Source organism: Dendropsophus ebraccatus, chromosome 11 (genome assembly GCF_027789765.1).
Source record: "Dendropsophus ebraccatus isolate aDenEbr1 chromosome 11, aDenEbr1.pat, whole genome shotgun sequence".
In the NCBI taxonomy this organism is placed as follows: Eukaryota; Metazoa; Chordata; class Amphibia; order Anura; family Hylidae; genus Dendropsophus; species Dendropsophus ebraccatus.
Window position 1 is genome coordinate 41,307,138 of NC_091464.1, and position 10,156 is coordinate 41,317,293.

Sequence of the window (10,156 nt, forward strand, 5' to 3'; positions counted from 1 at the left end):
GGACACTGTGTTATCATAGTCTTTTAGACTACAGTATAAAACAACTGTGTAACAGACATGTCTACTGATATTAAATATCCCATGTGCAGAATTAAAATAGTATTTTGCTGTAAGCTCTCGGATGAACGCCCTTCATTAGGTTTGGCAACTCATTCGATTCTGATTACATACATGACTATTAAGAAAATGATCAGAGCCTTGAGGGACAAAGCCTAAGGATGAGTTAAGGAGGAGCCTTAGGTGGGGCCTGTGATACCACAAATTTTACCCTTTTGATCTACATGATTTATTACCTCTTACTGTTGTGTAATTGTTTTAGTATTGTAGCAGAACTTTGTTGGCTGGACAGGAGCCTGTAAGTGTTATAACCAGTATAGTTCGTAAACCTATTCTAAACTACGTTCACTATAAATAAGCACAGGTGCCTAGCAATGTGGGGGCTGGAAGGAGTGTACAGTATATCATATATATTATTAGGGTGCAAAGAAGTCCCTTGACCTTTACCAGGGTACAGGATACATGGCAATGGGGGGACATATGGGATCTTTTCCTAGATGAGGGTCTTTGCAATAACAATTTAGATGCATTGTTACTGGCTGCACACCCCCAGTTGCGGCTCATAACGATAATGTATATGTCCACACAAAAGATTAAAGGTCTCTTTTACACAGGTTGATTATCTTGTGAGTGAGAAATCTCAGGGAATGTTCATTATCGATGATCGACCCACATAAAAGGAGCCTTATAGGAGAAATGTAACTTCCAAATCCTTACACAGTCCCTACTTTTCACATGAATTCCTAGATTTGGAGTCTGTGCATAATCATCCTTATTTGTCACTCCAGGTGCATCCAAAATGTTTGACTTTGGTCATGCTACGCAACAATTTTAGGATGTTGCATGTAATGTTAGTGAATGAAGTTGCTTTGTTATATGCAACATTGTGCGACTGCTGCAAAAACAATTCCATGGATTTTTGTTTGCAGGTCGCATGGGACTTCAGTGGTCGCCACCATTGATCTCAACGAAAGTTGTAAGTGATTTTGAACTGCTTGTGATTTTTTTAATACCCTTTATGGAATTGTAAGAAAGTCACGTGACAAGTCACAGACAAGCTGTACAAATGATTTTGCTCATGTGACTTAGATGCTATGCGCTGTCAAGCCTAAAAGTCTAAAAGTTTATTAGCGCAAAACATTTGGTACAATGCATCTTCATAAAATTACGTGTTATTTATGCATAGGATTGCAAGAAGACTTGAATATTCTGGCAAAGAGATGCCAGAGTCGAATAATTTTATTGGCACATGTTTGTTGTGGAAGTAGATTTTTCACTTTGGGCCTATCTGCTCATGCTTTAGAGGAGAGGGAAGGGGTGTAACAGGGGTGTGGCCTCTGCATGCACTGCATTTAACATTTTTCCCCTGGAAACATGTTATTGAAACCTAGGCCAGCTCTGCGCTGGTGTAGGGTTTACTGCATGCATACGCATAGAGGCTACGATGCGCACTGGATTTATGTAGAGGCATGTCTTAAAGGGGAACTATCAGAAGGTTAGATGAATCTAACCTTCTGATAGCTCCCTAGTGGGCACAGGGCGCTGAGGATGGAGGTATGAGTCTTACCTTCATCCTCAGTGCCGTTTCTGTGGTTATTATTCTGAAATCCTCTGCCCAGTTGTTAGGAGCACTGGGGGCTGGGCTACGACCCCCCAAGCATTGGTCCAGCTCACCCCCTCTATTGATAATCATTAGAAGGGGCAGGACCTGCCCCCGAACGGCCATTCACCACTCCTATGAACATTAATGGATGCCGGGGGAAGGAACAGGGGCGGTAGCCCCACCCCTAGTTCTCCTAAGATTACACAGCAGAGGACTTTAGAATAAAGAGCACGGGAACAGCGTGGAGGATGAAGGTAAGAGACATAACTTCATCCTCTGCTCCCCATGTGCAATAGATGGCTATGAGTAGGTTAGATACGTCTAACCTGCTGACAGTTTCTCTTTAAACCATGGCTATCACCACCATACTAACTTATAGACAAATAAAAGATATATTCTCTAAAGTATTGTGCTCTGAGCTGTGCTGTACTTTAGTAAAAGAAAACATCACTTTCATGGAGAAGAAAATAACAAAACTTGCACAAAGTTACTCAAAGCTTATATAGATTTTGCCTGTAAACCTCTTCCTCAGTTTATGACCCCGCTAATAACTCTAGCCCCATTTTACCTAATAACAACAATTTTTGATCCACATGTCTTTCAGTTCCCCTATATTATAGCGTTATTTTCTGATCATGCTTGAGTCTTACCAAAAAAGTACAGTTTCTATAAAATAGTGATGCTCAAGCAGTGGATCTCCAGCTGTTGCAAAACTACAACTACCAACATGCCCTGACAACTTTGCTGTCAGGGTATGCAGGGAGTTGCAATTCGGTTGGGGGTTCCCTGCTGTTGGAGGTTCCCTGCTTCCCTGCTGAAAAGGTGGATCCATTACATAGGTAGAATAACAAAAATATTTATAGATGACCCTTAATATATTGAAACCTCAAAAAATATTTAAACCTAAATATATTCCTAAAAATGCCTATCTGTATACTTTTTTTCACTTTTCGCTATTGCCAGGCATTACAAAATTTCACTTTCTACGTACAGTATACAAAGCAACATTTCAGAATCTTGGGGCACTTAAAACAATAATAATGTTTTTATTTGTATAGCACACACAGATTCCGCAGCACTTCACCTATCTGTATGTCTTTGGGTGTGTGAGGAAACCGGAGTACCCAGAGGAAACCCACGCAAACACGGAGAGAACATACAAACTCTTTGCAGATGTTGCCCTTGGTGGGATTTGAACCCAGGACTCCAGCGCTGCAAGGCTACAGTGCTAACCACTAAGCCACCATGCTGCAATGCCAAAGCTAGAAAAGTGCATGCTTCATACTATTAGAAACGGACTAATAGGAATAATAATTAAATGTTCAATGGGCCGAAGTAGCAGAATTGTTTGTATGAGGAACAGGGCCGTACTTGCCACTAGGCACCTGAGGGCCTTTGCTTAGGGCAGCAGTGTTGAGGGGGGCAGCACTTAAGTGCAGAATAAAGCTACCTTTGATGTAGCTACTGCTGACATACAGTCCTGTGGCCTGGCGAAAATCTATTCCCCACAGCTTCAAAATGTACTTGCGTATGTTGTGCAGTTCTACATTTCACCATTTTGTATGTACTGAATCTGCACATAATATATGTGTTTTTTGCTGTGTATTTGTGGTAGATCTGCATGTAAAAATTGTAACCTGTGGAAGCACAGTAATGGGATGAATTCAGCCCAGGTGTCTAGGGCTGCTGTATTTGTACTGGGACCTTATTCAAATAATTCTATAAAATGTGAGATTTCACTAGGACTATTCTCAGGGAAAATATATGAAGGAGAAACTTCCCTCTACTATGGTCCCTTCTTTCTGAGGTTTGATATGGGCTCAGTTATTGTGACCTCACCGATCAGGATATGATAGATAACATGTCATCACTTTTTGTCGTGGAAATTCCCCATTAACACAATACTGGCAATACCTTATGGTAATACCACAAAGTGCTTGAGCATCCCAATCAGTAAATAGTGAACAGTACATTCTACATAAACAATTATTTAGACAATAGCCATAAAGATACACCTAGAAGCTAGCAATTATTACGGTACAGGAAAACTAAGCCTGTAGAACATGGATCGTGTGCCAAGTCTGACGCCCAGTCTAGTTTTTAAAAATCCATATTAATGCAATCCATTCCATTCTTATAAGACAACACACAATGTCTTTAAAAGCAAGTGGCTTATATCTCATTGGCCTTTACTGTATTCTGTCAGGGTATCCCATATAGCTTAATAGGCTAATGAGAAACAGCTCATAGTGCATAGTCCCTTACAGAATCATGTCATGGGGCTCCATTTTTACACTTACTGCAAACACTCTGGACTATTGCTCTATTTTATCTTTCTCATATATATATATATATATATATATATATATATATATATATATATAATGTAGACGATAACTGGATTTTTCTTTACCAGATTGTGTGTTCACCATCTCTTCTTCCAGCTGAGAAAAGTTGTTCTTTTCCGTTTCCATGTGATCTCATTAACACAACTCTGCTTCTTTAACATCCATCAGTGTCTAGGTCAAGTTTTTTTTTCTGTGGACATAAAATATAAATGGTATTAAAGTTCTCCAAGAGGCACTACATTGGACCTTCTTGACATCTGTCTGAGGACGTGTGATGCCTATATTTATAACTAAAGTTGGCATGTAATAGTTTTGTCCTGTTGGCTGCCAAACCATTGGTAATCTCTTAATTATAGTTGTTTGGGCCACATGATGGCTCACAAAATCCAAAATGATATTGATACATGCATTTTGCATAGATTAGCTTTTAATGCTTTACTGCTGTACTCCACAATCTCAACCAACTCCCACAGAGAGTGAATGGAGCAGTAAGGTGCACGCGAGTACCGCTCCTCTATTATGACGAGAGACTTAGGTTCCTTTCCTAAGCATTGGTCTCTTGAACCATAATTATGGATATCACCCAAACCGGTCATGTTTTAAGGCTCTAGGACAGCTACCCATAGGTGACTCTAGAAACTGAAATGAATAACAAGTATTAAAAAGATCAATAAGGATTGTGGTTCCGGCACAAGTGCCAGAACCTCAATCCTTGTCGTTCTTCTTGTGAATCAACGGCTAGCCACCAGGGACCTGTGCACCCTTCTAAATGTACCATGTCTCCAGGGATTTAGTAGAGGTGAGCTGTCAAAAATTTTGGTCAAACATCCAATGGATTCATTTTGATGTTTATTTCTGACCATTTTTTGTGGTCTAAAAGATGCTCGAAACAGTATTCACCTGATCTTGTCTTTAAAACAACACATGCTGTGTGAGATTTGCAATATTGAATGGTTCCTCAATACTATATAGTTATATGGTACGGTAAGGATATGCTTAGGCAAAAGGATTCTTAATAGACATGAGCCCTAGGGAGTCTAGGGAAACACTGATGCAGCCTATGGCCTATGTTTTCCAGGACTCCCTAGAGCTGTAGAGAACTTCTTTAGCCACCGGTATTTAAATGCTAAATGATTGGACTTAAACATGCTTGAGTTGCACTCATCTCTAATAATTAACTCGGTGAATTCACCATGTAGAGATCACCCCACCATCCTTATCATCCATGGTCTACCTATACTTACTACATGGGGGTTAGTAACAAAACATACTTTATGGCAGTGGTAGTTTGGGTGCAATTATTTAGGCACTGTTATTTGGACAACATATAACACTTTGTTCACTGAATGGTACTATTGTGTTGGTACCACATGTATTTGTATTCTACTGGGATTAGGCACACAACCTGAGTTTGGGGTCATCCATAGAACTTGATACACCTCTGACTGTATAGAAATGTTTAAGCTGTAGTCTAGTTTTTGAGCCATTCATTATAGAATATATTATATAATAAGAGCTAACTTCAAACCTGCGGATTTATGGTTAAGAAGTTACGGACGGAAGCAAGTGTCAGATTCATTTACAGTGTATGTAGTTAAAGTTGGAACTGATTTATCTACAATTGTGGAAGAAATTTTTTAACTTGTTCGTACTTATTGAAAATGAAAATGACCTCAAGATATTGCTTTTTACTTTGTTATGTTGGATAAGATTATATTCACAAATGGGATTGTAGCAGAAGTACAAGAACAATTCAGCATATAGATGGCATTCTAAGAGGCCTCAAGCAGATCCACACATTTCAGTTCCGTGTATACTATGTGACTTTTCATGCTAGGTATACTTTTAAAGGGGGCTACCCACCATAATGGGCCAAAATATAAATGCAATTTTATCTAAACCATACTTATATACAGTGGGAAAAAGCCATAAACAGAAAGAAACTTCTTTCTTCATATAACATTGAACTGCAAAAAGTGGAATGTGAGTTTATTAGAAGATCCAATTGGTATTGTATAGAATATCGGCATGTATATAGCTATTAAATTCTATTTTGTCTAAGTCTTGTCTGTAAGACATTAGGGGGATAGCTATTGAGGGTGCAGAGGTACCAGTCATACCTTTGCCTTGATGTCTCATCTGCCTCCTTTCAAATAACAAATAACACCTTATAGGTAGGGACTTGGTAAAAAATTTGATGTACAATACTTTCAAGTTACTGCTATGTATGTGAATGATAAATCTGTGATGGGTATAGTGCAAGTGGTATGCCTTTTCTTAAGGCTCTTGCATAATTCTCCATCTACTTGAAGATCAGTTATAATAAATGGATGTATTGCTTCATCTCTTATCATGGAAAAGCACAATTCCATTGAAAGCAAGTGCCTGACTTATTATGACTAAGGTAATGATGTTGAAACACATTGTCCTACATATAATTTATGGTGCTAGTGGGGAACATTTTTTCTAAAATTAATTCTTTCAATTTGACATTCATCGTCTTTAAAGTAAATCGGGTAATATTATGTATATTTACATTTTATGGATAAATTAAAAAAATAACTTTTTTTAAAATAACTTTCTTGTGCAGTTCTGTATTTTATGTTAAATATTAGCCATCTTCCTTTAATAAAATACTTAAGTATTTGACGAAGTTTTACCGGTTGCAAAACTACCATTAGGCCTGTAATGAGTTCTATGTCATGCTTCAGGTGCCCCAATGGCATATTTGGATCGCAATCCTGATAACATGTTTCATTTTACTTTATTATTTATACATTAGATATTCTAAGCGGCATGCTGGAAGATGTTCACACTGGGGTCATGACTTCTGCTTACACTGAAGTTATTGGGATCCCTATCCCAATGAATTCTGATGTTAGATTTCTTTCACATTTCTGGGATTTTCCCTCGCAAGCATTCCGGTTATTAATACTGTAATCCCTGACAGAAAGGGTGAATGTGAACAAGGCATATATAAGCACATCTATATACCACTGAATAACAATATAACATGCATTATATGGAATATACATGTTAAAATGGCACCTTTGAAATGTCATATTACAAACTTAAAAAATAATTATATATATATATATATATATATATATATATATATATATATATATATATATTCTATTATACTGTCTGTGCTACTGTGGTTTAACATCATGGACAATAAATAGAATCTTATGTAATCAGTTCTTTTATACTACTTTACATAACAAAGGAATTACAGTATGTATGTCTGTCGTCTTCCCGATCACTGCTACTTAAGTAAATGTTCAAGACTATTTTTAACTTTTAGGACAGGATGGATAACAGTTTTGGATGTACGAGGTATCAGTAGGTAAAATGTATGTGTGGACAAGTTTAAGGTAGATTTAAAAATGTATCTCGTCTTCACCAATAGAAAATGTATACAAAATAAGCAGCTGCCATAAGAGCAATTTCCAAAACTCATCATAATGCTTTAAACTCATCCTATGTTAGTCTGTTATGTATAGCATAAAGCAAATCCTAGAGATGTGCTTCCATTGATGATCCCAAAGAGGATTTTCTGATGGCACATGCCATCGTTTGGCCTCAGTTTGCCACAATTTTGTCAGGTTTTCATTGCTTTCGGTGTGTAATAAAGTGTATACTATACTATTCTAACCAATAAATTCACACTGGCCTGAATCACTGTGAACTTGTGATTGTGGACAGCGCCTTTACGCTGTGGTAAAAAGCAAAAAGTTAAAAATGCTAAATATATAATAAATTTTTTTCTTATTAAAAGACAAATTTATAAAATATGGCTGGTAAATTATCCCAATGATTTATAAGACATGAATGGAACTTGTGCAAGAATAACTGTTACCAAGACATATTATTGGTTGTATGTACAAAATATTATCATGTCGGGACTACTTGGTAATGACTTGTTACTGCAGTGATCCTTATACTGTAGCTCCTAGCTACAACTGTCAGCATAGACACATATTGGAAACTACTCTGTTAATATTTAGTGAGCAAATACATAATAAATAGTGTTATTGTTACAATGGATTATTATTTATTCACGGTAACCGGAAATAATGTATTCTTTATAGGTACCATCATTGCTCGAGACCTCCGCTTCATTATTTATTCTTGCTTCCCATTGCACTTCTACGCAACCCATCAAAGACCTCAGTCCTACCTCAATACTAGAATCTAAAAATAGTGATTAAATATAACTTTTCACAAGTTTTAATATATTTTCACTTGTTTATTTAAAAAAATATACCCCTCTGACAATTGTAGGATAGACTTTATATCAATATCACCTACAAGGGTAAATATTGCCTATCATGTGTTTTTGCCCCATCTGTTTACTTGCTGGCATAGTAATAACTTAAAGTCAGTACCATGTACATTTGACACTGGGATATGTCTCTTTACAGTGACTCTTAGTTCATAAGTTCAGTTACAGTGTAGCTGGAGGCTCAGATTCTACATTCCAGGAGTTGCTTCTTGTGACCTTGGACATCTTGTCACTATTTACTCCAAGTACCAAAACTGTGCCTCTGTTTGGCCTATGTACCGTAAAGTGTACTCTAATCCTTCTATTCTGCTTTGAGCGTGCTACAAACCAAAAAACATGACAAAAGTAACTAGTTAGACTAAATTCTGATATTCTAATATTTTGTTATTGTATATATTTTATTTATTTTATTTAGAATTCTGTTATTAATTTAAAATGTAAGCATAATCCTTATATCTAAAAAAAAGCAATAATATACATAAAAATGTAAAATGAAAAAAAAAAGGAAAAAATTCAATTTTTTTTAAATTCTTGCATTAGCACAGAAAACAATTACAAAATAAACAAATCTCATTTATTCTTACCTTATTTGCTTGTCCTATATTTAGATTACTTTGTTCCTTGTTATGTACATTGCGATCTTGATGGTGAAGATGATGGAGCTCGTCGTTGAGTATGTCAAGGAGAGAGGCTGTATAAATACTGTATTCCAGTTGGGAATGTCACCTAATCTTTCCTCAGCATTAAACAGCTGGGCTGTAGTAAAGGCCTTGCACTTGTACTCTCACTTTGGCTTCTACGCATGAGTTGCAGAAAGCTAGTGGAAGATGAAGTTGTCTCCTCTTACCTTCCTAGTGAAGCACAACAGCGTGCTGCTGCTATAGCCCAGGAATTAGATCAGGGAATATGTCAGAAGTGAAGAGGAATCAGGTAGGGAAAAAAAGCATGTTGAAATACATCTGAGATTACATCAGTAGAAATAAGGCAGGCAGATGGCTGTGTGAGCCAATTATTATATCAGCTCTTGCTTGCCTCAGGCAAATTTGCATGTAATATGAAGAAAAGTGACTAAGGTACAGGTTCTTCAAGCTGCACTTCAAGTGAACAGAAGAAACTGTATATTTAATGCTGAGCACCAGACATCATGTTAAAAAGAACAAAACGTTTCAGATGTTTTTCCTAACAGGAAAGTTTATGTATAAATGTGTAATGCCTATAGGTGTTTTATGGCTTTGTTTGTGCTTTTACAAAAAAGAAAAAAAAAACATTCTAAGCACATCTTATATGGGACATAATTGGGGGAATTTATCATATGTGCCCCTCGCCTTTTCCCCAACATACACTCCGCTCATCTGATGGACGGGCAGAGGGGCATGGCAAGGCGTGATGAAGTGTGATCTCTCCTCCCGTGCCTGATTCATAATGATTTAAGTGGAAATCTACACCTGCTCCGGGCAGGTGTTTATTTTTGTGCCAGCCATGCCTCCCGCTGGATTTACACCTTTGTGCCAGCCATGCACCGCACCGGATTTACACCTTTGTGCCAGCCATGCACCCCACCGGATTTACACCTTTGTGCCAGCCATGCACCGCACCGGATTTACACCTTTGTGCCTGCCATGCACCCCTCTGGATTTACACCTTTGTGCCAGCCATGCACCGCACCGGCTTTACACCTTTGTGCTAGTCATGCACCCGCCAAATTTACACCTTTGTGCAAGCCATGCACCCAACCGGATTTACACCTTTATGCCAGCCATGCACCCAACCGGATTTACACCTTTGGGCCTGCCATGCACCCCACTGGATTTACACCTTTGTGCCAGCAATGCACCCCGCCAGATTTACACCTTTGTGCCT

General features: G+C 37.8%; 1 protein-coding gene across 1 annotated transcript in view; it reads right to left on the reverse strand.

Moving 5' to 3' along the window:
* Positions 1 to 9,254, reverse strand: part of FOXN1 (forkhead box N1) — a 73,619-nt gene extending 64,365 nt beyond the window's left edge. The window contains exons 1-2 of the mRNA XM_069945757.1: positions 8,881 to 9,254; positions 4,074 to 4,198 (exon numbers count right to left, since the gene is read on the reverse strand). Of these exons, the coding sequence (XP_069801858.1) occupies positions 4,074 to 4,134 (61 nt within the window). The 5' untranslated portion in view covers positions 4,135 to 4,198; positions 8,881 to 9,254. The remainder of the gene's footprint in view (positions 1 to 4,073; positions 4,199 to 8,880) is intronic.
* Positions 9,255 to 10,156: the final 902 nt, after the last annotated feature.